General features: G+C 44.3%; 1 protein-coding gene across 20 annotated transcripts in view; it reads left to right on the forward strand.

Annotated features, from left to right (window-relative positions):
* Positions 1-26,443, forward strand: part of ADCK1 (aarF domain containing kinase 1) — an 83,066-nt gene that overhangs the window by 17,245 nt on the left and 39,378 nt on the right. For 8 of the 20 annotated variants that reach the window (XR_005860045.2, XM_015287406.4, XM_015287400.4 and 5 more), the window contains exons 4-5: positions 627-686; positions 18,916-19,119. The exons of 3 other annotated variants lie outside the window; for them this stretch is intronic. Coding sequence is in view for 15 of the 17 variants with exons in the window: in XM_015287406.4 (XP_015142892.1) it covers positions 627-686; positions 18,916-19,119 (264 nt within the window). In the remaining 2 variants the exon portion in view is untranslated. Of the gene's footprint in view, positions 1-626; positions 687-15,245; positions 15,265-18,915; positions 19,120-23,090; positions 23,299-26,443 lie in introns of those variants that run through there. 9 more of the 20 variants (XR_006939306.1, XM_040701005.2, XM_046941778.1 and 6 more) reach the window with 2 other exon arrangements.

A 26,443-nucleotide genomic window follows, 5' to 3' on the forward strand; every position in this document is an offset into this window, starting at 1 on the left:
CTGATCATGTTAGGTTGCCCCATGCTTGTTCTCCCAAGGATATATCTTCATCTAAATGGAATCATGGACAGTAACGCAGCCTAAAAAAGCTACTAGCAGGACCAGCTGTTGCCTTGATGACTTCACTTATGAATGCTGCTGTCTAGCAAACTGTATATATATATTTTATATATATACATATAAATATATATATTATAGCCAACACATAAAGCATGAAAGCTTTGCACCAAAAACACATAACAAGCTGTAAAATAGATCTTAAAATTTTAAGACACTTTCTTTTCCTCCTTCTGCTTTCTAGAGTATGGTCAGCTGAATGTTATGGTCACAGCATCTCTAGGTTTTAATTTTGTAGCGTGGAAAGTCCATTTTGGGATGAGTGCCTACAAAGCAGGATGTCCTTCAGTCCTCTGCACAAGTTTACTTAGAGAAATAGGCCATCTCACTGTGGTGTTTTTTGAGGAGAGGGAAGGAAAGAAATGAGGGGAAATAATACCTAATTCATTGCACTTTTCTTGCTGGCTCAGCACTCTCATCCCTGAAATGTCTCACAAGGAGCATGAGTGTCAAGTATCAGCTATGCCACTGGTCTGCAAGGATTGCCTAAGTATTCCTGTGTCTTTCAGGTGCCTCCCAGCTGGAGTGAAACTGTGGGCCTTGGGAACGTTTTGCCTTCTCTCCTCCAGGTGGGGCTATCCCTTTGTGTTTGTATCCCTGAGGACCTCATTGCTTTGCTTTTTTATAGCTGCTGAGGTGTACATAATAGCCAGAGGAACATCTGAAGAACATTTCTGCTGGTGCAGAGAGGAACCTATTGGAAGCTCTTGAAGGATGTAGGTTGCAAGGAGCTTGCATCATGAGGAGCACCGTGAAAGGAGCAACTGGAACGTGAAGAAACAGTTTTATTTAGTGTTTAGACTACATCTTGAGTCTTGGAGTGAAAGAGACACTCGGTGCAAAGTCAGTGATTTGGAAAGAGATGGTGTTGGCTTTGAGGAGCTCAGGGTTTAGACTGACTTGTTTGCCTGGATTTTCACCCTGGATGTGAATGGTGCAAATAGATATGCATGCAGAATTTCTCAGAGGACTCAAGAGGGAAGGAAGCAAAAAGAGAATGAGGTTTCTTAGGTTGCTACTGTATGTAACTTAAGACTGTTTTAGTTGACTTTGGATTGGTACCTATCCTATGTAGGGATATTTTCTTAGTGAAGATTAGGTAGCGTCCAGCTACTACTGATCAGTTTATATAACTTAACAGAATCATAGAACAGCCCAGGTTAGAAGGGGCCTTGGAAGACCACCAGGTCCAGCCCTTCATGGGAACTGACAGAAGCTAAAACAACTTGGTTGTTGTAGGTTGCCTGTAAAATCAGAAGGAATGACAAGTAACCAGTGCTTTGCCTATTTTAAAAATAGAAAGACAATTGGCTTGAGAGTTGAAATAATCTTATGTGACACTGGTAAAAATAGATATCTAATCATTCCTGTGAGGATGGAGTATGGCGATATAAAAACAGGTAAAAAGACTGGTGTTCCATGTGGAAGATACTTTATATCAGGACAGGTTGGAATTTCAGAGCAGGGCTGAAAACTGTAGATTGGTATGCTCAACTAGTGACCTTACAGCACTGTCCTCAAAGTGTATCTGATAAAAGAATGTGCTGAAGGGTAGCATGCAATTATCTTACCTGTCAAGCCAGTGTCTTCCTTTAGTCTCTTAAGTGAATGCTGAGGGAATTGCTCTGGTGGTTGATGTTTTGCAAACACTTCCCTGAAGTTCTTAGCAATGTTGAAGGCATCTTAGTGGGTTTCAGGTGAATCCTTTCATGTATGTGGGGGCTACCCAGTTTGCACACTTGAGGTTGCAGTGCCCCTGTTGGGAACTCTTCAGTTCCTCCATCCAGTATCTCAGGGCCAGGCAGGAGTCTGTGAGGCTGGGGAAGACTTGTGGACTAGAAAGAAGGGAGCAGTGTGTCTCTGAGTTGAAGCAGCTGCTTGATGTAGTCTAGAAACAAAACAAAATGTAGAGTTCAGTGCCAGATTTGGAAGCAACCCCTTCATTTATTGACGAGAGTGTTCAGATGCCCTGCCTAGGAATCTGCTGATGTGAGTGCATGTCTGCATTTTAGTGCATCTGGATGGGCATATTTATCTGCCTGTACTTATGTGCCTGTGTGTCCAGGGTTTATTTGTGTTGAAATAGCCACTTCCAAGGCAGAATCAAAGATGGCTTTGGTGGAGTGAATCTTGACATCTGGCCTAGTTTAGCCTACTTCTGGTCTTGTAGAATTGATTTGGGGTTTCTCCCCCTTCCTTATTTTTTATTTTTGAGAGGGAGAGAGTCCTGTCTCAGTGACTGCAAATTCTGCTGATGGTGCACCATTCAGAATAGCTTGCTGCTCCTTCCTCTGCAGCAGCATCATCTTGGCAGGTCTGACACCAGTAACAACTTGTTTTTGTCAGTGTACTGAGCTGATGTGACTTGCAAGGGGCCCACAGGGGGCAGATAAACATAGTGACAGGGGTCATCTTCATACAGCCTCAACTCTGTTCCTAGCTCCACTCTAACAATGAATTTGCGTGTAAGCCCATACATAAACACACGTGCTCAGTGCTTTATGAAATGCCTCCCGCCAAGCCTGGATTCATTTACTGCCTTGCCAACTTTGCTGAATTTGGAGGAAATTTCACTGAAAAGGTCACAAACAGAATTGCTTTAAAAAAAAAAAAACCCACAAAACAACAGCAACACAACAAACCAGATCCTAGAACGTCTTTACTGCCCGTGCAGTTTCTGTTTGAAAATGTATTGGTTTTGAGTTGCCTGTGAACTCTGTAACTGTGCATCCAGTTTGTTATCATAGGGCTGCTCTGAACACAAGTTTATTTTAGGATTGCTAAAGGGCAGCAGGCTTTGCATTCCCACTTGTTTATTGTAGAATTGTTGTGTGAAGAAGGGAAGATACAGTTTCTTCCCTGGAGCCCTTTGCGTTTTATTCACAGTCAGACAGCACAGCTGGGCATTTCCAGAGCCTAGCAGGAGGTTTTTCATCTCTGAAATGCCCTGGTAGTGCCTGTTCTGTATCTCTTCCTTACTTTTATTTCTTGAAGTAAGCTCAGGTTTTGCTGTTGTAGTCTGAATGTTCATTGCCAGTGATGGTTTCTATGTGGTGAAGAGTTAGCAACAGCAGGGCTGTTAGTGGGGACCGTACTTTCCTTGCTTTGTGCTGGTGCTTGTGCTGAGCTGTTTGCTTGAAGATGAGATGTCAGCAGCTTGAAGCTTGTGAAAAGGTCCCAAGTGCCATACCGGCTCCTGGCTGGCAGGTCATAGATTCACTGCAGCTTCTCTTCATCTCTGTTGGCCCTGGAGGCCACAGGTTAGGGACAGGTTGGTACCAGGCCTGGATTCACATCCTGCTCTCCTGCTTCACTTCCAGCCTGCTGCAGCTCTGCCCTTACCTCCTACCACTAATGCTCCAGCACTGGCTGTCATCTCCCTTGCTCTCTGCCTGCTGGCAGATGGGATACAGACTTGCTTCACCCAGCGTTGCACTCGTTGGTTACTCACAGGGCAAGGGTTCACCACAAAATTAATTTTCAGAGAAAACTGAGACCCAGGCCCAGGGTGGTTTCATTGCCAGACCCAGGCAGGTCTCACGTGCTGCAGCTTTGCCTGTTTCTGTCAAAGGCAGCTGAGCCAGGAGGTTTCCCCTTCCCAGTTCCCTTCTGAAGTAGTGTTCTGAGCAGTGCCAGAGCTTGGTTCTCACCTGGAGTCACAAGCACCTGTGTTTGCCTTACCTTTCCTGGAAATCTTACTCCTGAAACAGTTCAGTGTCAGGTTCCATAATGTGCTGAAATCTGATGAGCTCACAGCACGAGAAACTCTTCCAATTACAAACAGCCTACAGAAGCCATTACACTGCATGTTAGTAATGAAAGACTAATACAGGCATGTGGTTTTTATTTGAGAAATATTAAATTTAAATAAAGCAACAACAGAAAAAAAGACAGGCTCTGTCCTTTTACAAAATCCATTAAATGGTGGGACATATGTGCAGCTAATGAAGGAAGGTTGCTTAAAATATCTCAAAAAAAAATGTTCACTGCTTATAATTGTTGGACATATGTGTAGTTAATTAAAGAAATAATGTGTAGATAAGTCACACAACCACCATCCCAGTAACAGATGCCCCTCCTCCTACCCACATTGCTCAAGAAATTTCATCTCAAGAAGGGAAATGAATTCTCAATTGCAACATACCTAGTAATTAACCGCACTGTAATTCTGATGTGCAGTGCTGTCACCCACCATCGGATGGGAGTGGAAAAGGCACTGCATTTTGTTGATGGTTGAACATTTGTTTTCCTCATCATTTTGACACCAGAGGTAATTGCCATTCCTGAAATATTCTCTTGCTATCATTACAAAGCAACTGTTAGGGACAAATTAATTATGAAGAGTCTCGTTATGACAGATTAATAGGCCAACAGAGATTTCTTTTCCTTCTTTCAAGCAACTGAATAGTAAAATCTAACAGCTGCCATATAACTGTTAGGATCGTGTGCTTTTCTGTGAACCAAGGCATACTTTGCTGGAGATGAGGGATTTGCAAGACTAGAAATAGAGTGTGTTTCCAAGCTTACTTTAATTGAGCTTTTGGTTTTCCAATATCATGTGCCAAAATAAGCATGAGATGAGGCATTGCCATATGGAGGGGAGGTCTTCACGATTGTTATTGAACCAGTAGGATCTTGGCTTGGAAGTGAGGAATGATAGGCTTGTGAATTTGGGCTTCAGAACAAGGCACTAAGTCATTATTTGAACTACTTTATGTTCACTAAGGGTTCTTGTTGTGAAGGACATAAGATCTGTGTTGTTCAAGCCCAAGAAAGTAGGAGTTAGAAATAACTGAATCGCTCATGACTGTATTTAGAAGTTCACCCAACTTATGTGTAGTCAGGGCAGCAATTCGTGTGAACTTGTTATTTATGCTCTCAAAGAGGCAGTTACATGTATATCTCATAATTGACTGCCTACTATGAGATGTTTGTAAATCACATGCTGATGAGCACACAATTAAAAGTGAGTCTGTGTTAGGCTCTAGAATAGACATAATGTAGATCTAAAGAAGCCTCTCGGAGGAGTCCTGTTCATATTGTCAGCTTTGCCTTGTTTGAAGTCTCACTCAAGTTATTAGGCAGCAGTGACTTAGCAAAATCTATCTAATTGGGACCAGCATCCCCTCTCTTGACTTTATCAACGCTAGCCAAGTGTTTGTACATCCGGCACTCTCTCAGATGCTAGTAATCCATAAATAATGCTTGCATTGCTTGCTTCACAACCATCTTATGCAGTGCTTAATTCTCTGTAGTCCTTCTTGTCACTCAAATTTTGTCTTTGGTTCTCATTCACAGTGATTGTACTTTGCCAGCAAGGTTTGATTCATTTGAGAATCTTTTTCAGTATTTTTTTTTCTGTCAGGTCTCATACTGATTGACTTTGTGATTGGCCTTTTGTCTGAAGTTTATTATTTACCTTTTAGTCCACATTGAGAAGTGCCTGGTTTTGACTTGTCTGTCTCCACTGCAGTATCGTCTTTGTTTGTTCTTGTCCAGTGTTAGCTTCCTATACCAGATTCTTCTCCTTCTGACAAAGGAAGACCTTGACTTTTGCTCATGTGAGATTCAAACTGAAGCCTCTGGATGTCTAGATAGTGTTTTGTTTTTTAAACTGTGACAAGTATGGCCAGTTTTGCAGTATTCTCCACTGAGGAGTTCTAACTGGGTAATGAAAGAACAAGCTTTTCTTACCCTGCTTCTTCAGCTACCTGTGAAAGTTATCTGTAGTAACTGGTATCTCTTATATCAAGAAAAGATCTATCTTAGATTTCCACTGGATAAAACCCATTTTTTGCTATTCGTAGTTGCTTCTCTGGGAGAGTTGGAGGTGAGGATGGTGATATTTTTCCACAGGCAATTAAGAAAAGACCTGTTTTCGAATGTCCTAGTTTGAACCACTCTTAATGACTATTGACCAAACATTTTGGTCCTGGATAGGACAGGTAACCTAAAAATGAAGAAATGAAGTCTTTCTGCTCCTTTTCTTGTTGAATGTGTGCCAGCTCCCTGTGCACTGATACTATTTCATGTTGTACCCACTTCCTCATAATAGTGGCTGACAGTGAGTCTACGGTGGGATGGGGCACTTCATTTTATTAAAATTATAATGAAACAACATCCATCAGCTTTACTAACTTTTTTACTTTTGTTTCTTATAACGTATTTGACATTTACGAATGTAACGTCCCTGCCTTGTGGATCCTCATTCATCTCCTGGGTGAGAGGGAAAACTCAACAACTGGGCAATGGAAAGGGCAAGATGTTGAATATATAGGTGTACATTAAGATGATCTCGGTTTCATTCCTTTCACAACCTAGGTGAGCCATAGACAAGTGCAGGGTTAACACGTGCAGTGCTTTTTGTTGTGATACTACATACAATGAAGGCAACTGCCTCTGGTGCTGCTGGGGGTAATTCCTTCTGCCTACTGTGGGAGCAAAAGTAATCTACTCTGGGTCGTGACTAAATGTCATACAGGTTCACTTGGGCTGTCCTTTTGCTCATCTCACTGTGATGCCATGTCTAATATTTGTACTTTTCTAAACTGCTTCCTCATGCTATTTTTAAGTGGCACCCTCAAGGTCAGTGTAAGTTCTCACTGTGTCTTGTATTCTTACCATCCATAAAGATTCAGCAGACAAAATGCTACTTTCAGAGGCACCCATATGAGTGTATTTTTTCCAAATTCTGCTTCCATTGGCAACTACGCAGACCAGCTGTTTCCAGTGTGAAAGCAGAGGAGCGGCTATGGGGAAGGATCTGACCTTCTAATTGCAGTTCAGCAAGTCTGTTGTTTGTACGTGAATCTGAAGAGGCACCAGCTCAGTCTCCGTAGTGGTGTCACTGCTGGGATGCTAACAGACACAGCTTCCTTTCCTGGTGTGGAGCTGTGTGCTCTTAACTAGAGGAAAAAAGCTGGAGACATTTATATATTTTTCACTGAAGATAGCAACTCTGACTGATACCCAGAGGGGATCAGATCTGCTGAGTAACAAGGGGACTTTTTTTTTTCTTCCCAACATAGGCCTTTTTAAAATTAGAACTGTGCTTTACTATTGGTGATGACTTAATGCCACCGCAGCCACTCTCTGTAGGTTGGATGTTGTGCTATGACAGTTGCAGCAATTTTTTTTGAATTGACAGCATAATCTCATGGTTGCTATCTTTCCTGAGTCTCTAGTCAATCTAATTTAATCACTTCCAGCTATTTCATGTATTGCAGTCTTTCTTCTCTTCAGGCACCCTTTTCCTATGGGAAGAAGGCCGTACTTTAAAGGTCAGGGCATCTCAGATTAAAGAAGGGGAGAAGAATCTGCCTGTGTTAATTTGGTAAGGGAACAGTTTATTGAGATCTCTAGAGAGACTGCAGCAGAAATTCTTCTTTCTGGATTCTGTGACCAAACCAAATGCTGGTGTGTGACTGTCGGTGAGGGATTGGGCCTGTTTTCTGTGCTTTCCTGGCCATTGTAGTGACCTGCCAGGAGTGAAGCTGCATATGTAGAAGGGGGAGAAGCTGCTGTCACATGGCTTAATTGCCTGACTTTGACTGAGATAGGTCCTGACTGGAGGTCAGCTGTGACATGCAGCTCGTAGGGTGGGATTCGACTGTCGGGAAGAAAAAAATGTCAGCCCAGATTCTTCAGCGTTGACAAAGCGGATGTGATGATTTCTCCCCTCCAGCAGCAACGGCTGCTTCTGCTCTTCCTTCTTCTCTGCACACCCACACTAGGAGAGCAGACTGTGTGAAGCTACCCTGTCTTGTGCCACTGCTGCTGAACTAGATGGGACTTAGCTGAGCTTTCTTCATCTTTCCTTCTCTGTATAGGTCGTCCATCTTTATAAACCTCGTCTGTCAGAGTATCTTAGAGGTTCCTCTAAGCTCTGTATCTTTTCCAGCTCCATTTTATTGCAGGATGGGGCAAGGGGACTAAGGAAAGAGGCAATCAAGTGTCCATCCTCATGTCTGCTACTGGGGTCTGCCACTTTTCTTCGAAGGTCAGGAATATTCAACGTTGAACAGATTAACTTGATATTCACTTCATCTCATTTTCCACCTCTTCACTGCCCCCATTAACACTCTGTATGTTTCCCTTCCCATTTACAGTGTCTGATCACTTGAGCAGTTGGACGATGTTACCAAGTTTAATCCTCTTGGCATCACTGGTTTTATTACTGAGGGCAAATCATGAAACTTTCTCATCAATACCATCCTGGCTCGGCTGTCTTGCAGTGGCTCCTGTCATACCCTGCTTTATTTGTTTTGCTTGCTCTACTTTACCTGGGATTTGGGACTTTTTTTCAGTGAAAAGACCATTTCCACACTCTTGTCCCTATTTTAAATCCTCCCCGTGCATAGCTATTAAACATCAGTGGCAACTAAATCCTACTGTGGCCTTGTTTGAGCTAATTTGCCCTCCCTTTCTGTTGCCCAGGACCAGCATCCATTTCCCATGCTAATTCCTACCCAGTGTTTTCTTGTGTGGGTATAGCTGCCTGGAGAGTGTTCTCCCCCTGGAGCATTTTTGCTGCAAAAATCATCTCTTACCATTAGGTTATTAGTCTCCAGTTTCTGTAGGGTGTGTCAGCAGTTCTTTAGGGAACACTTCTGAATGTAACACGTTTCAGTTGATCTTGTTCCCTACAACAACTGAAAGCAATTAAAGCAGGGCTTAATAGGAGTGATGGCTGGGAGCCCCCCACCATTGCTGAAGGCAAGACCATTTAAGATGGTGTCTTCCCAACTCTCAGCTTGTTTTTACTGTCATTCCACGTGATTTGATCCAAGCTGAGCTGAATTAATTTTGCTGGCAAGAATTTGAGAGATACTGTGTCAAATTTATTATCGTTTCACCTGCCTCCGTAACAGGAGCTGCAGGCACTGTGATCAATGGATTGAGACACGTGCCTAATTTCACTGCAGCCTCTGTATATGTCTCTGCTTACTGCAGCCATGCTGCTGAGTGACTTTCTTTCCTTTGTGGGTGCTCTGTAGTGAAGCACCAGGCAACCTTGTGTACCTGTTGTCCTCAGCAGGCTAAGATCAAGGGATGAGCACAGATCTGCACACAACTGTGAGAGGGTTTCACTCGTGTGTGAGAAATAGAAAGTTTAGTTTGGCATATGGAATGGAAGCTAGCCTTCATTTTGCCCTCCAAGTTTCCCATGAAGTAGCTTAGGCTTTGAAATGTATGTTCACCATTCTACCCAGAGGCTTTAGAACATATTACTGTTTTAAATTCCTCTTCCTTTCTTACCTTCCAAAGTTTCGCTCTCATTATCTCTAGTGAGGCAATGCTCTGGTGTTACTTCAGTGTCCATTTACAGCAAATCATCAACTTCTTTAATTGTGAAGGAGAGACTATTTGAAACAGAGCCAGCCATAGAAACCAGAAGCAAAAAAGGTCTCTAAAAATTCTAACCAGTACTGGAGGTTCTTTTATTGTCCAGTTCTGCCTGTCTTCTTGCTTTTGGTGTGTTAGGTAGATAATCTAGCAAAGACAACAGAACTTTGATTTTTATTCCCAGTCCTGACAGTACTGTTCTTTGTGGGACCCACTCAGATCATTTAGCTGTTATAAGTTCAGTTTTTTTTTAGGATCAGTGAGGAAGAATGGGGGTTTACCAATGTGAAATGCTTTCAGAGGTATTTATGAAGCTGGCGGTAACAGTGTTAAATGATCTTATGGTAGGAGCTACCATAAGACTATGGGCCTGCACAGGGACTGCTGCCACCGCTGAGAATTTGTTTACAGACCGCATCTTTCAGGAAGGGTAAAGGAAAACGAGCTCTTAGTTTTCTCCTTTCCTTTAATTTTGGCTGGCAAAAGATGTGTCTGAATCCATCCAGAATGAACTATCACTTAAAGTTTGTTCTGGAACCCAAGTATATTTCTGCCAAGGGCTCATAACTGTTCTTGCCTCCACTGGCTTCTTGAATGTATCTGAATCGAATCTACTGTGTTAAATTACTGCAGATTTTACTCCTGCTAAGCTTTCAGAAACCTTTCAGAAACCAGCATGGCATGATCTGGTGGACTGGGTTCTCCTCTGGTTTGTGTGCTGACAGCTGCTTTTATGGCTTGTGTCCAGTATTGCAATATGTTCAGTGCCTGTGCCTACTGCAGGAAATAAACCATCACCTCACAGTATTACAACTGATTTTATTTCCTCCTTGTGGTTCTGTTACTCAGGTGACCAGGAACTCTACCACTGATCTGTGCTAAAGGATGTCTTAGCTGTTCCTTGCAGCAGAGATCTAGTTTTCTGAACGTTTATACTTTCAAGCCCTCAAGATTGTGTCTGACGTATAGGCCTCTTGTCTGCAGCATCGAATCAATCATCATTTTGGCACAACTGTCACACATCCACTGGAGGTGATGTCTGTAGATAAAGGGCTCAACTTGATGTCAGTCTCACATTCCCGTGCTCAAGAGCTTGGTCTGGAACCGTTAGTGGGTGAGGACAGGCAGGTAATACTGGAGCTGTAGAAGTGCTATGCCTCAGTTATTTTAGCCGGACATCCCTATGCTTCTTGTTTTCTCTGCTAAGGAGACTTAGAATAGTGCTGTATATCACAGAGGTGTTTAGAGGGGCATCAACTGCTCCCTTCTGGTTTTTCTCCTGGACTGCCCCACAGATAACTAATTGCTGCTCAGTTGCTTCTATTAGCTATTTACCTAAAATTGAGCTGGCTAATGAAAATGTTTCTAATTAATACGAGGCAGATTAAAACTCATTACAGCAAGGTCGTCAGTAATGAGGGATAATCAGAGCACAAATGACCGAGCTTGGAGCAAAATGAAGATGGAACATGAGCAGATGATCAGTACTGGCTGTGCATGCACCAGTCAGCAAGGGTAGAGTTCAACAAGGGGACTGTGGCCTAGCAGCACTGCTTCCTCCTCTCCAGTGACTGCTGGAAGAGATGTACCTCATCCAGGCAGAAATGCTTCTGTAATCATGGGGTGTCTTGATCTAGGGCTTTGTTGCTGGGCCTCCCCTTTGTCAGCTACACTTACTGGTGAAAACCATACTGTGAAAAAAGATGTTAGTGTGGGAGTATGTGCAGTGTAGGTGTGAGGTCAGCTGTCTGTTTGTGCTTGTGCATGGAAATTTGTGGTCCTGATGACTCCAAGGGTGGCAGCTTGTTATGTGCAAGTGGGCTGCCTTGGAGTGTTTGGAAAGGTTTTTCCTGATTTCCACGGATTTGCTTTCAATTCAGCTGCTCGAGCATTTGTGATGCAAGGCCCCATCAGCAACACTATATTTCACCTGGCACAGATTCACTGTGATCGTCCTTCCATTTGGTCAGAGTTCACTGGCCATGTTAGCTGAGTGACACCTTGCTCCTGTATTCATGGAACTGGGAGGCTAAGTAATGGTCGCTTCAGTCTAAGGGAGTCGTTTCTGTCCTTAATTCTTTGTAAGCTATGTAGGTAGCTCCAAAAGTAATGCCTCCTGTTTATTTCCACACAAACTACAACAGATACAAAGAGCACAATAACACTATTTGATAGAACAAATTCTCAGTTACAGAACACAATTTTGCAACATAGTCACCACTATCAGCATTTTTGCCAGCAGTGAACAAGAGCCTATATGCTGTGCTTGTAAAGATCTGCACCAGAGGAGGTGATCTGCTGTTGCCACTGCTCAGACACACCGCTCACCCCACTTATGAGCTATGGCGGTCCAAACTGCGATTTGGGGGAAGCTCTTTTACCCCTGAACAGAGCTGACTAAAAAGCACAGGACTGAAAAGGTACCAACCTACCTGCTTGAGTGAGAACATGTAGAACGCCCCCATCTCTTATGGGCAGACAGAAACCCACGGAGAAATCTTCGTGAGTGTTGTACATGACTTACACAAATAATGAATTATTAGACTGTGGGCTGCGTTGTACCAGGAGTATTCCAGTTCCAAAGATACACATTCAGCTTGCAATCAGCGGTGCGATCGGTTAGTATTAATGGAAGGAAGCGTTTGAGTGGGAAGTCTCCGGTGTGCATAAGAATGAGCTTTTGTAAATAGTAGAAATAAAAGGTAGTATATAAAGGAGGCAATAAGAATTCCATTTTGAATTGTGTCTCAGTGCCACATCCCTGCTGTCAGTCAATTTGATTACCAGGCTGATAGTGTTAAGGAAGGCTGTAGTAGTTTATATTAACTGGATGCTATTCAGCCTTGTTCAAAAAGGAGATAACAGCCCCTTGGATGCAACTACGCTGTTGTTTCAATGGGTTCTGGGTTTTCTGTTGTTGTTTTTAAAGCACAGAAGTACAGAAATATTTGGCATGGCACGTGATTTCAGTCACTCACTGTGTTAAACTGAGGTGGACTTCCTTCTGTTCCTCTCCACTTTGAGCTGCCTTGGGTTATTTAAAGCCGCTCTATAGTTCTACTAGCCACGTGCATGCAGCCCCACCATTATCAGGATTTCCAAGTCCTTGCAGTGGCAGATAATTTAATAAATATAGAAGATCCTTGGAAACCAGTTGAGCCACAACAAAAAGGTGCTCAGTGTTATTGGAATATGGGAGCTGCATACACCAAATGGGTTCCTCAGAGATTTTAATGATGGTGGGAGCCATAGGTGCACCCTGTTTGCATTCTGTCTCTCACTGTGGCTGATCGATAGGGTGATTTTTGTCTTGATGCCTTGAGCAAGAGTGTTTACAGCCCTTTAGACATTTTATTACAGGTAATGTTCTTATGAGTCTAACATGGGGGATAGCAATCCTGAGTTTCGTAAAGAGCTTTATAAAAGCACTTTTAGAGATGAAAAGCTCCATGTTAAATCAGGTATGGTTGTTTTATCATGAAAGTCTGAGCCTTTCTGAATACCATTAAGCTCTTGGCTTTTCTGTCCTCTGACAGCGAGTGCCCCTGGTTAATGCTGTACCAAATGGTATTCAAAAAAAATGACTAAAAAGACTGTTGTTTTGTGGAATGCCCTATTATTTGCTGTTTCGTGAGAGCTGGAAATAGAAGTGGCAGATTTGCCTTTTATTATTTCACGTAACTCCTTTCTCTCTTGAACAGCAACTCTCTCTAATCAAAACAGCTCCTTAACATTTCAGATCTCTTCTTTATGGTCCATTCTCAAATATATGTTAATTTTTTTCTTGCCTTTCTCTGTTCCTCTGCTTTTTCTTCTATACCTCATTCTGTGATGGAATGTCCAGAATCTAAGGTTAGTTTTGTGCTTTCGGTTTATACAATGGCATTTTGATATCTTTCATGTCTGTTTCTCTTTCCTTATACAGTTACACAGCTTGTTTGGTTTGCTTTTTTCTGAGGCCCACACGGTACACTGAACAGGTGCCTTTGCTTAGCCATCCACAGCAACACGATGCAAGTGTTCAGTGCTTACAAGTAATTTAGAGCCCATCGCCAGTGTGTGCAGATAGGATAAATTGCTCCTTCTGGTATGTGTAACCCTGTAGCCGTAGGTGCTGAGGGTGATCTGTCAGTCTATTGATTGCTTACCTCTCTTTGGGAGGGGACCTGGCAGGGCTTATTTTTCCATAGTGTTGAATACTTTCTTTTGTATCTCCTGCAAGTTGTGTCACTGTGCTGTTCTCTCTCTCCTTCCTACTGCTAGCGGGGAAATTGAACCTTAGTGTAAGAGGGGATTAACAGGACACTACTGCTAGTTTTCAGCGGTGATGAAGGATGTCCCATTGTAGCCCCTTCTGCCTTGTGGGTGCTACCTGTACCTGTTTCCATCTTCAGCACATTTTTTGGTGTTTTTGCTGATAGTTCAGCCTCAATAGCACCTACAATGTTGTTACTTCTAATGTGGACAAGGCTTCTGCAGTATCACCTTGTGAAAAACTGCTCAGAGCAGGTTGGAATGGAGCTGTGGTGAAAACACCATTATGTGTTGCACCCTTGTCCTATCCAAAGAGTCTCCCACTGTTACTGTCTGTAGTGCTCTGGGCTTGGTGTTGTGAAGAGGGAATTTTGAGCAGGGAATGGGATAACTGAGCAAACGATGTAAAAGAACACTCTTACATCTTGTCCAATAATTTCTTGTTTTTCCTTTCACTTTTAGTGGGGGAATTTATTGAAAGGTACTAGAAAGCCCTGATGAATATCTCCCCTTTCTCTTGCATTGACTATTGCATTAATGTGCTCGGAGTATTTTAGTGGACTGGTGAAGAATGATTTCTTTTTTTAATCCTCTCCAAATTCCTGTTGGCTTTTTTTCATCTGTATCACAGATAGCAAGGTGATTTTTAGTACTCTTTGTAATTATTGTCTCAGCTAATTTAGTTGATACAGAATAAAAGCTAACAGGATTATAATTTCCCAGATTATTCTGGACTTTTCTTAAAAGCAAAGGAACGTTTGTTCCCCTTCAGTTCTCTGGAAGCTAACAGTTTTAATGCACAATCCTTTTTTTCATTATCATTATTAACATTTCAGCTACCTTTTGAAATCATGTGCAATTTTTATGATTGATGTGTTCAGCTGTTTAAAAATACTGATGTGGAGAGTTATCCCCACTGTTAGCAATGATGGGCAGGCTATGGCAGACTTCTTCTCAACATCTAGCAGTGGTAAGAGAAGGTATCTCCATCCCCCTCCCTTGCTCAGGTTGAGAATAGGTGGGATCGTTGTATGGCTTATGTTGGAAGGGACCTTAAAGATCAAGTTCCAACCTCCTGCTGTAGGCAGACTTGCCACCCACTAGATTAGGCTGCCCAGGGCCTCACCAGACCTGGCCTTGAAGTGAAGGTGAATGGGCAGGAAGCAGTGTGGAACTGCTCCTGCTCACCTGTCCAAGTGTGCTGCCCTGGGTGGGGGTGAGAGGAAGGAGCAGCTGTTCTAGACCCATTTTCTCATCAAAATCCAGCCTGACGGCCTTTCTGAGAAATTTGTGTTTGCAGTATTCCTGGAGGCAGCTCTCATCACCAGGAATTTCTGGTGACTTGTTTGTTATGTCTTTGACTAATTGCATTTCAGATTTTCTCTCTGCATCTCTAATCCTCGTTTCACGTTTTGCCAGCTATGAGTATGCCCCTCAGGGTTGGAATGACTTTTCTGAAGAATTTTTCATATGAAGAACGCTTCCACCACTTACCTTACTGTCCTAAGTGGCCTTCCTGAGCTCTTTTGTTGCCAGATCTATCACTAGGTAAGATACTCAAGTTGGCACCAGGGTACCTTAGCTTTGGTGTTTATTATCTTCTAAATTAGTTCCTTCATTTGAAGGCCAGATTAATGTCTGCTCATTTGTGGCACCTGCATGTCTGTTGCTTTGCCAGGGTCTCTGTGAGCAAAGACTCCTTCAAAAGCATGAAAGTGACTTGAGCAGCCAGTTCTGCTTGTACATCAAGGATAAGTTAACATGTCCTCATGCACTCCTGCTTGCAGAGTATATGCTTCATCCCAGAGCTGTCTCCACTCCACATCTGAGAATTTCTGCTTTCATTATGGCCCACATGGAACCATTTTAGCAATTAGTGTTAATCCCAGTCTAGTCAGGATTTAGGTAAGCCACATAGGTCTGATAGCCATGCTGTGAGCTAATGGAGAATTGATCCTGCTGAAATTTGGGGAGAGTGTGGAGCGAGAAAGAGATGCCCATGTGGGTTGGGGAAAGAGCCATCTGCACACTCAGACAGCATTTGTGATCTGAAGTGCTTCCTGAGGGAGGCTTATTCTTGGTAATCCTCTGTATGTGAAATGCTTCCTTTCTTTGCAGCATGCTCCTAGGCAGGGTGCATACAAGCAGGTCTATGTCTAACTAGCTGTTGTTCCTAGCTCTTTACCCAGTAGGAAGAATTTTCAAGGCATTGCTTATGTAACAAGGCAGTATCTTGTGAGATTTCTTGGAGAAAGCTCTGAGCCATTCTGGGGGATTTCCATTCACCATGCAGTTTCTTTGAGACAGGACAGAAACGTGGGTCAACAGAGGCAGACAGTAGGAGGAGTGTGGATCTCTTACTTTGCTTATGGCTAGGAGAAGGTTGTGTATGAAAGAAACAAATGCTACAGCTGGACCATGACCTGGCTTGTGGATTTCAAGACTATTAATGGCATTAAGAATGTTTTTCTGCTGAATACCTTGTCCTGGGTGATAAGAAAAGAGACCTTGACAGCGAGATGCACAGTCCAGCTTCATTCTCACCTTTGCCTTTAATGAAGACTGAAGTTTTGTTAAGTTGAAGGCTACAGGTAGGTTTTCTTCTTCCAAAATATGTTCTCCAGTCAACACTCTCTAACGGGAAGGAGTTGCTGTCCCCTGATCCTGACAGCATCCAGAGCAACTGTTTCTCAGAGTGTCAGCCAGACCAGTCATGAATGTGCTGTGGAGAATGCTGGGTGGGGGGGTTTTGATCTGTTTAACTCTTCTGTCAGAGTGCCATTGTCTCTGTTGTTGAGGATTGCTGTGATCACAAGGCAAACTAGGTTCTCTGCAGGATGGATAAGTTTAGGAGGGCTAAAATTTCCACTCATGTCTTCAGTGACAGTCATGAAAATATACCTTGCATCCAAGTGTGTCTGCATCAATTGTATATGCAGTTACTTGAGTTTTCCATCCTCCCACCTGCCTTCGGTCATTCACTCACCTAGTCATTCCCCAGTGATCCTTGCAAGGTGGCAAGGTGCGTTGGGGCCAGTGCCTATGATCCCAGCTGGCCACCCCAGGCTTCATGCCCAGCCCTGTCTTACAGCCCTGGCATCCATCTCTGGTGCTTTGCCCTGAGCCATGCAGCAGTCCAGAGCCTTTCGGTGGGCTTTTGTTGCATCTTGTAGGGATCACAGTCCATGTGCTGGCCCTCACTTGGTGCTGGTGGTTTTCGAGTGTGTCTACAAGGAGCCAGGCCTGGTACTGTGTCCTGCTTGTGCCCTGGGCTGCAGCTGGCCCAGCAGCGGTGGGGAGCCAGCCCCACTCAGCCTTCGGCAGGAGTTCCTCTGCTGCTGGAGGAGTGTGCAGAGGGCAACTATCGGAGCTGCACTAAGGCTGCTTCCCTGTAATGGGCTGAGTTCCCTGTGCTGTGACAAAATATCCAGCTGCTCTGGCTTCCTCCTTCCTACCGCTTTCCTCTTTCATCCCATTACTCCCTCTGCGTTCTTTGCTTTCTTGTCCTTTTCACAGCTTCTTTTCCTTATCCCCTTTCGGCCTGCTTTTTCCTCTGCACGTGGTAGGGGAGGGCAGAAAACAACCAGGGTAGAGCCCTGCTTGTTACAGCAGGAGCTTTAAAGCAGGTATGTAAGATGTGGCATGGGAATATGGGAAGCTTCAGGGCTGCTTGTGGAGGTTATTTTCTACCTATGCATCTGTGAGAGGTTTTGAGCAGGCAGTATGCTGAGATAAGCATGCTCTTTGTGCAGTTATGCTTGCCTGTGCGTGGCCACTTAGGAATGTGTGTGTGTGTGTGCGTGCACGTGTGCATCAAGCTGTCAGATCTCGCATACGGAGTGTGAGACTCTCACATTAGGCTTTCTCCTCACGCTCCCCCTGGCCTGTATTTCATGCACTTGCAGCTCAGCACCCAGCCTGTCCCCTGACATGTTCCCAGAAGCAAGACATTCACCCTGCCCCATGATGTGGCATAGCACTGCTTTGTGTGGAGGGCAGAAGTGGCCTCTAAACAGAGGGTGCGGGTGTGTGTGTGGTGGCATTTCTGCATTTTTGTGATTGTGTTCATCTCTGCCACATACTTTAAGGCTTTCAGTAGAGTCCCTTACCACAGTATCATGGTGTTTCCTGGACAGATGAGGTCTGCACATGCAGGATTTGACCTTCAGTGACTTACAACATGGAAGCCATAGGAATTAGGGGCCTCTATTAAGACAGATGCTGAGCACTGCCAGGAGATGGGTGCACAGTTGTTTTTTTGTCATTGATTTGCTTAGACTTCATTAATGTATTGGGTGAGCTTATCTGAAGTTTATGAAAGAATATTGAGTATAGCTCTGTCCTTGGCAGGAGGCTTTCCTACTGAGTGTAATAAAAGCAGAATAAATTATTGTCAATAAAAGACGTGGTGGCTGGTTGGCTCTTGAGAGGCAGAATGAACCTCAGGAGTGGGCAAGTGGTAGGTGATAGTTTTTGTCATCTGCATGCTTTTTGGCTAATGTAAGCAAAACCAGTAAGTCTCCTAAATCCTAGTTTATAAAACTACTGTCACTTTGTTGGCAATGTGCGCAGTAAGACTATGATGTATCTGGACTTCAGTGGTGTAATTTCCCTTTTTGGTATGTTGAAGTGAGCTGAGGAGTATGTAGAGCTTCCCGCATGTTGCCCTTCCTCACTACCAGAGGTATCTGTAGTTTTAATTATTTTTAATAAGATTTTTTTTTAACAGGCTCTTCTTCCAGGTTCCTGAGTATTCCTGGGTTGGTATCTGTGGTTTTCTTCTCATTTTAATTCTTTGCTCTCTCAAAGAGGTTCCAGTATTGTTTGCAGTACTGACATTTGTCTTTTGACATGAGTTCCCTGTGCATCATAGTGGTGGATAATAATGTTGATAGACATCATGTTCTGTGTGAGGATGTAGCCCTCGGCAGAGCCAAAAGCTGATTTGCTGTCCCTGATCGTGGTGCCTGTACAGATACATATGGAAGCCCCTTATGCTCTGGAGTATCTTGTCCTGGTCTGCTTCAGCCCCACTAAATCAAGGTGGAGTCCTAATAGTTAACTTACACAGATGTAGCCCAATATGAAGAAAGGAAATTCCTAGAGTGTTTCAATAGCAGATAAATAGAAAGTGTACATGTGGTTATGTACATGTAATACGTAACAAAAGGGCTAGGCTGATGCTCTGTCTCTCTGCAGGTGCACCTGCGCTCTGCTGAGCGCCTCCGAGAGCTGTGCTGTGCCAACCGAGGCACCTTCATCAAGGTGGGCCAGCACCTGGGAGCACTTGACTACCTGCTGCCAGAGGAGTACACCCGCACGCTCAAGGTGCTGCACAGCCAGGCCCCGCAGAGCACCAGGCAAGAGATCGAGCAAGTCATCCGTGAGGATCTGGGCAAAGAGGTAGGGGCTGCTCGGGACAAAGGTGCATTAGCAGGGCTCTGTGAGGAAAGACTGCTTTCCCCTGGCTTCAATAGACCAATTCCAGCTGGCACTGACAACCCTTTACATTTTCGAGCCCCTAATTAACCTTCAAAGAAAATAGTAACGTAAATCACTTTTGATTCTTGCAGTCAGGTAGCATAATATCCAAGGAATTTGTCGCCATTAACCCCCAGCAGGCCACAGCACTGAGATCAGAGGTGGGTGTCTGTGTTCATCAGATATGAGGAAAGTAACTGTGGTATTTAGAGAGAGCATTCTGCTGCTTTGTGTCTTGCCCTGTATGAGAAGAGGTCCCCTTACAACATCCAGGCTCACAAGAGGCATTTCAAGAAGCACAGGTGATGTAGGAGGGAAGGAGGAGGAAACTGTGCAAAGGCAATAGTAGAAAAGGTGGAATTGCTGGGGGAGAGACAGGCTGTTGAAAAATGGAAGCAGTGTGTACATGCAGAGCTGCTGATAAAAAGAGGTTTATGGGGCTCTTTGGGGGTGTTTCAGGAAGTCTGTCTTTGTGGTGAGGAGGTGTGGGGAGAACAAGGGGGTTTGAGTGAAGTATTTGCACCTACCTAGTGGATGTATTGTGGATGGATTTGGATGTGGTGGGTGTAGTTAGGAATGACAGTTTGTATCTCCCTGCAATTTAATGGCAGGGTTAGTGTCAGCCCCCAGCCTGTATTCCCTTTGCCTTCCTGCAAGCTAGATGCTTCCTTTCTCAGCACTGTGTCCTCAGAGCATGGCCAGTACCAGCTGTGTTTCATAGCTCAGTGGATAGATGGAGCAGGACAGGCTGTCTGCTCCCTGCAAAGCCCACTCCATGGGGCTCCACCCAGCAATCGCACTTCTGCAGATGTGGAAAACCACCTTGAGGTTAGCTGCTACTAAAAGACCAGAACAGCCATCTCTGCATGTCTGTGTGGTGTCTCTCAGAAGCAGAGCCACGTGCTAAGAGGTGGGCCCCTTTCTTTCTTCTCAAATGTGTATTCAGCTGCTGCAGATATACCCTGGTTTCTTTCAGTGTTTTGGGAGCTAGACAAGCCCTCCATGCCTCATTGATTCCCAGCAAGACAGCTTGAATCCAGTCTCCACAGCAGCCCTTCCCTCTTAGCATTCACGGCACCCACATGGGCAGTGCTGGGTGATATTTAATTTTAAAGAGACAGGGGGAAAAAAAATAGGAATGGGAAGAGAAAGAGTAAATACTAAAGAGAGAAAGAAAACAAGGATTTGAAAGAAGAGAGAAATGAAGAGAATGGAATATATGAAAATAAAATAACTGGTGCAACTGGGTGATTTTAAAATCACAGGTAAACGTCCATGGTTATTTGTTACAAGGTGGTAAATGAAGGGTTTTGTTTGTTTGCTTTTGTAATGATTTAGGGAACCTAAGGCAACAAAGTTGTCTTTGCTCAAGCAGAGAGAATTTAATAGGGATACTTCAGGAATAAATTCAGTCTGGCTACATCCTCAGTACGTTTTAAATACAAAGTACTTAGCTGAAATATAGATGGCAAAAGGGCAAGGTGGAGTATCAGAGCAGTGGAGGGTACAAAGATTGTTACTGAAGCCTTCCCCCACAGGCCCTGCGTTGCACCTGGGAACTTGCAGATGAATTCAGAAAGAGAAACTGAGGGTGAGGAAATCTTCCCGGAGGTCTAGACCTAACCCTGCTGCTCTCAAATTCAATGGTAAAACTTCCAGTTGCCCCTGACAGGCACAGGAGCAAGCTCCTCTGATGAATCTCAAGTGTACACAGGAGGTAATTGCATAGAGTTAGGATCAGTGCAGAATAAATGGGGGGAAATAGCAACTAGAAATACAGATGCACCTAGGGAGGAATGTGACAAGCTGACAAATTAGGCAAGAGCTTGCAAAAGGGCATGAAAATAAATAAAAGCCCCCACTGTTATTACATGTAGAAGTATTGTATCTTCGGTCCGCTAGAAGTAGTCTGGCTTTTGATGCAACCTACTCCTGCTAATCTTATCAGAGACTTGAATGATTGAAAAAGGGTGTTGATTTATGGAAAAGGTGGTCTAAATGGAGAGCGTGCTGATGGGACTGAATTTTGAGCAAAGGCAGAAGGCTTTTGAGGTGGATATACAGCTGTGTTGTCACCATGCAGACTTGCAGAGCGCTTTGCTGGCAGTTGAGCTCCCACTCTGTGCCATCAGCATGGCTGGAGACTGTGAGCTGGAACGTGTCATTTGGGGAGACCGTGGAGACATCACAGGTTGGACTTGTTCTGGATAAATTCCCTGGATGAGTTTGGAAAAACTGAGTGCATAAAAATGGGTGATAAGAAGATATGAATGGAAGAGACTCTCCTACCTCTACTTCCATCTCCCCTGCTCCCTGAAAGTAAAATGATATCATCTGTGGAAAGTGAATGAGAAAGGAGTATGTTCCCTGCCCCACAGCTGTCATTTTCTCAACGTGTCATTAGTAGCAGGATGACTAATGACACAGAAGTACGTGTACAGAGCCAGGCAGTGTCCTGGCCTGCAGGGTAGGGGTGTGACCTCACCTGGCTATGGGAATGAGGATCTCTCTTCTGCCTCTTGACTTATCCTTGCTTCTCTGGCCCCTCACAAGCAGCTCCTGTAGCTGTTGGAGAGCTGAGTGAAAATTGCTGAAACGGGAGCAATCTTAGTTGCTATTAAGCTAAAGGCCTGTAAAAATTTTGACCATCTTTGTTTGGACTCCAGGTACCCTCATCAGCACACACTTATACTACTGCTGGAGAGTTTGTTATGATCCAGGGAAGACTGAGAGGCAAAACAGGCTCTTCCATGAGAATCTGACAGGGATTGAGTTTGTTGCTTCTACTGCTCACTTAGTTCAAAGCTGGGAGAAAGGGCTGGGGTGAGCTCAGAGGTTGAGGCTTCTCTCTGCTGAAGGCAAATCGTATAAGGAGCTTGAATAGATGTAAAGCCATACATTTAGAAAGATGTCAGTCCAGCCCTGCTTTGTGGGAGCACAGGTAATGGGAAGTAGTTTCTAATTGCATAATTAGCCTGTGCCTACAAGGAGACCACCCACAGTTAACTAATTGTGGCTTTTACACCAGTGCAAGGACAAGTTTGCCATTTGCAAGAATCCTCCTGCAGCCATACAGTCATGGAGCTTGATGCTTGAGCAGGGCAGGATATGCTGATGGTTTTACTATGATTAGTAAACAAAGCATGTGAGGCAGAGGAACCTCCTATGCTGTGGTTTCTGTGTCAGGATGTATTTTTACAGACAGTGGTGTTTGGGGGACCCAGCCTTTAGTCAAAGGGCTTTGCTCTCTTTGGACTCCTACCCTTGTGTTGGCATGGCACTAGTGCTGTACAAGAGGAAACAGATACTTCTTGTCTGAGAAGTTGTTATGCCTGCACAAAAACTGTTGCCAAGAGGGAGGCTGTCCTTTGTCCCTCTACTTTAAATTGCTCATGGAGATCCCGACAGTTTCTCTGTTGAGTATGTGAGCCTTATTCATTCACTGTTGAAATATAAGCATGTACACCTGGGGAGTGTGGTCACTGCAATGATGCACAGCAATGCCACGTGGCCATGTGAACCTACCAGGGAAAGGAGCTGGGGTGCAGCAAGGTACTAATGCCCTGGCTTTTGCCATTACAACCTTGGTCACTACAGCAAGAAACTTCCCTGCCCCTGAGCTGCTGCAGGCTGAGAAAGGACAGCAGGAATAGGAGAATCTTTTTTCACTATTTCTGTAGGAACTCTTGGTACCACATGGCAGCCTTTGCTGTGCCAGCAGTGGCAGAGAGGACAGCCTGATTCCTTTATTTCAGGAATTGTTTATCTGCTCTTTAAGCGCTGCAAGACATGCTTAGTTCTGATCTGCAGAACTGTTGAAGCAGTGCTCGACACCGTGGGAGAGCAGTAAAGACTTCATTATGCTGTTGGGTATTACACTGCATGTCTTACAGCATCCAAGTTGTTCCCAAGAGAATGTGAAGCACTTCCTTAAGCTGGTTCCATATGTTATCCTGGAGAAGATTCACTTACCCTACTGGATGACAAGGTCTTCGAGTTGTGATGCTACAGATCCTGATATGGCCCCAGAAATCCACCTCCCAGGCTGGCAGTGTTGTTAAACCGGACCAGGATGCCAGGAGAGGTGCCTGCTTACCCCAGGTTTGCACAGTGTGGTAGAGTGCTCTGCCTAAATGTGCTGCTGTGGCTCAGTTGGTGCACAGTTGCTCTCGCTCTTGATGCTGTGCATCTGATGCCAGGTGGCTCTCACAAACATGCTGTATATGTCATGGCAAAACCTCTGAGTCCAGTTCTCCTGTTGCTTGTGATCCTGATTCTAATACTACACCTTAAGCACCCTCCAGTAATGCTGTGCCGTGTGTGCACTTTGAAGTTGGCCCTCACGTGACTACCAGGTGTCGGGAAATTACAATTAGGTCAGCAAGAGCCTCTTATGCGTGCTGTGGGTTTTGTGTCCAGCACAGGAAATGTCCTGTTCCTCTGTGACATTGCCAACTTTTTGTTACCCCCCCAGAGTGGGAGCTGTGATGCCAAAGACTGCATGCTGCTGTGGTGAGTACAGGGCTGGCTGGGACAGGGGGATCTGGCCCTTCCCCCACCCCTCCTCTAGTCTCTCTGAGTAGGCTTTTCAGGGCTTTCAAGCAGCTGTCAATAAAAACCACATTTGTATTAAAATTATAATGAGGAATAAAAATCTTCACTTTTTTCAATAACTTGAGTTATAAAAAAGAGATTTTTATCAATTATGAAAAGGATTTTGGCCATAAATAGGTAATTGAAAGAGCTGTAGATGGATGGTGAATAGCATTAATGTCACCCAGAACAAATGGGCCAGCATTATTCAACTGGAAGGCAGGAACAGCCACTATATGGGCCCTGCTGCTGTGACAGCCTCCACTGTGCCCCATCTCTGCCATTCTGTGGGTATGAGCCTCTTAGTGCTGGTGAAGCTCAGTACAGCTGCCCATGCACTGAGACCATGCAGGTGCCAGCTGACCAAAACCAGGGCCCCAGTGCTAAATGCAGAGGGAAAGCGAACAGGGAACTTAATGTGGGTCAGGTGATCCTCCTTGCTCTGTCACTCATGTTCCTGCATGTTCTGTTTTCAGACTCCAGAGTTACTGATCTTTAATGCCACATCAATGACAAGCTGGTGTCCTTATTCCCAGGGAGCTTTGGGACAGAGTGTTCCCTCCTGCACTGGGTGAGGAGACTGTTTTCTTTTCCCAGATGGTCTAAGCCCCATTGCCCATGAAAAGGAAGGTTTTGGTGCATAAGTGAGAGGTTAATCTTCTTTGGCTTCCTTTAACTTTACTGATTTACAATACAAGAATTTGGACAGTGGATTTTCTGAGGGATTACTTTTTTTTTTTAATCTTCTGCAAGAAACTGAAATATTTGAGATCAGAAAATGCAATGAAGAATGGCATGGTAAGGAGTAATTCTAGTTTGCATGCTCAGTGACCTTCATTTCTTTAATTTACAAGTTAGTTAGGTGCAGAGGGGTTAATATATAGCTTACCTGCATGGAATTTATTGGCTCAGTGTGTCTTGAGAGCCTACCATCTGCACACTTCAGTGTAGTTTTCTGAGAGATTCGATGACACCTGAAGTGTTGCCCTGGTGCGAGTCTCAGCTGGCAATGCACAGCACATCTGTGCCAGGTTGTGCTCCATGCTTTCACCCTGTGGAAGTGGTGGATGTGCTCAGCAGTGCTCCATCCGTAGGCAGAAACCACATCTCAGCACATGGGTCACCATTCCAGTTCCAGGCTTCTGTATCTGCTGATACGCTCAGAAGTACTCCTACTCAATGCTCTGATGCAGGCACAGGCGGGGTATAGCAAGCTTGATTTTTCTCTAAGGGAGCAGGGAATCCTGTCATTTGTCCACCCACTGATCTTCTGATTCCCAACTTGATTCTGCCCCATTTGCATCTCCTGTTTTCTTTCATTTTTGAGGTGTGCAGGCAATCTGGTGGACTGTTTTCTGATACTGTGGAATCAGTCTGAGAGTTAATGATTCTATGCAGGGATGCTGAGCTATAGAAGGGACTTCAGTCTTGCTTGAAGGTTTTCTTTCTTGTAAAAGAGTTGCTATGGGTGAGAACATGGGGAAACCCTCCACATGGGAAGCTTTACATGCAAAAGTGTTTGAAAATTGAAGCAAGAATTGGGATCTTGAGGGTTTCAGAGTTCTTTCCACCATTAGCCAGCCAAGTGTTTCAGTCCATACTAAGCAGGCCAGCCAGAAGAGAGAACATTTTCTAATGTTTTCTGTGGAGATCAAGTTATGTTTGTGAGCATTATGCACATTTTGCACTTATTTTCTGTAAGATTTGCAGTGGTTTGGTTTTACAAGATGCATGGTTCAGAGCCAAACATGTGAAGCTGTCTGTGACAACTGAAGCAATAAAATCAGGTGACCTACAGCTTGTGCCAGGAGAGCTCAGCTGAAGCAGACCAGTGCTTTTTTTCCCTTATAAAACTCACATAATCACTCCATCTCAAATTGGCAAATTCTTGGAAGAGGCTGTTCAGCACCAACCCTTTCAAATTCCAAAAGATTAGTAGAAAATATACATTAGTTGGCTGATTTCTGATAATGGATGAAACCATAGTGGTATCGGCTGTGAGTGGAGAACAAAGCTAATTTTTGCCAAACGTTTCATTGGAGGTAATGGATTGGTTCAGGTCTATTAACTGTTATTCCCATTTATCAAGAAAGGGCAGAAAGAGGCTAGAGCAATTAAAATTACCAGGGCTTGTTAAAAGGGTTATACTGAAGAAGTCTCTCCATGTAACTTTTGCTGCCCTGTCCTTTGTGGCTTGCTGGTGTCTTTGACCCTGCTGGCAAGGAGGTACCTAAGTCCCTGAGGGGCTCCTGTGTGCCATGCCGCCCATCACAGGCTGGGTTTTGTCCTTTGGGCCATAACCTAACATCTTCCCTTTTCTTTTTTTGTTTGAAAGAGCTGAGACCGGTTCTTAAGAGCGTGTCCTGTTAAAGATACTTAGAATCATCAGGACCAGCTCAGAAATTTCAGGTTGGCTTTTTCGAGCTAACTTTTTGGGACAATGAGTGGTTCTCAGTGTGCGAGCAGGGTGGAAGGGAATGATACTGACTGTAGTGGCTCTGTGGGTCTTCTCTCTCCACTGACTACACAGCCACAGCACGTTGATGGCAGTGTGCTTGACTGAACAGCTCCTGTGACTTGGCGTCCATTACCTGGTGAAGGAAGAGGTGCAGCCTGGTCAGTGGCTGACTCTGGTCCACTCTTCTGGCATTGC

This window comes from Gallus gallus, chromosome 5 (assembly GCF_016699485.2).
Source record: "Gallus gallus isolate bGalGal1 chromosome 5, bGalGal1.mat.broiler.GRCg7b, whole genome shotgun sequence".
NCBI classification, from domain to species: domain Eukaryota; kingdom Metazoa; phylum Chordata; class Aves; order Galliformes; family Phasianidae; genus Gallus; species Gallus gallus.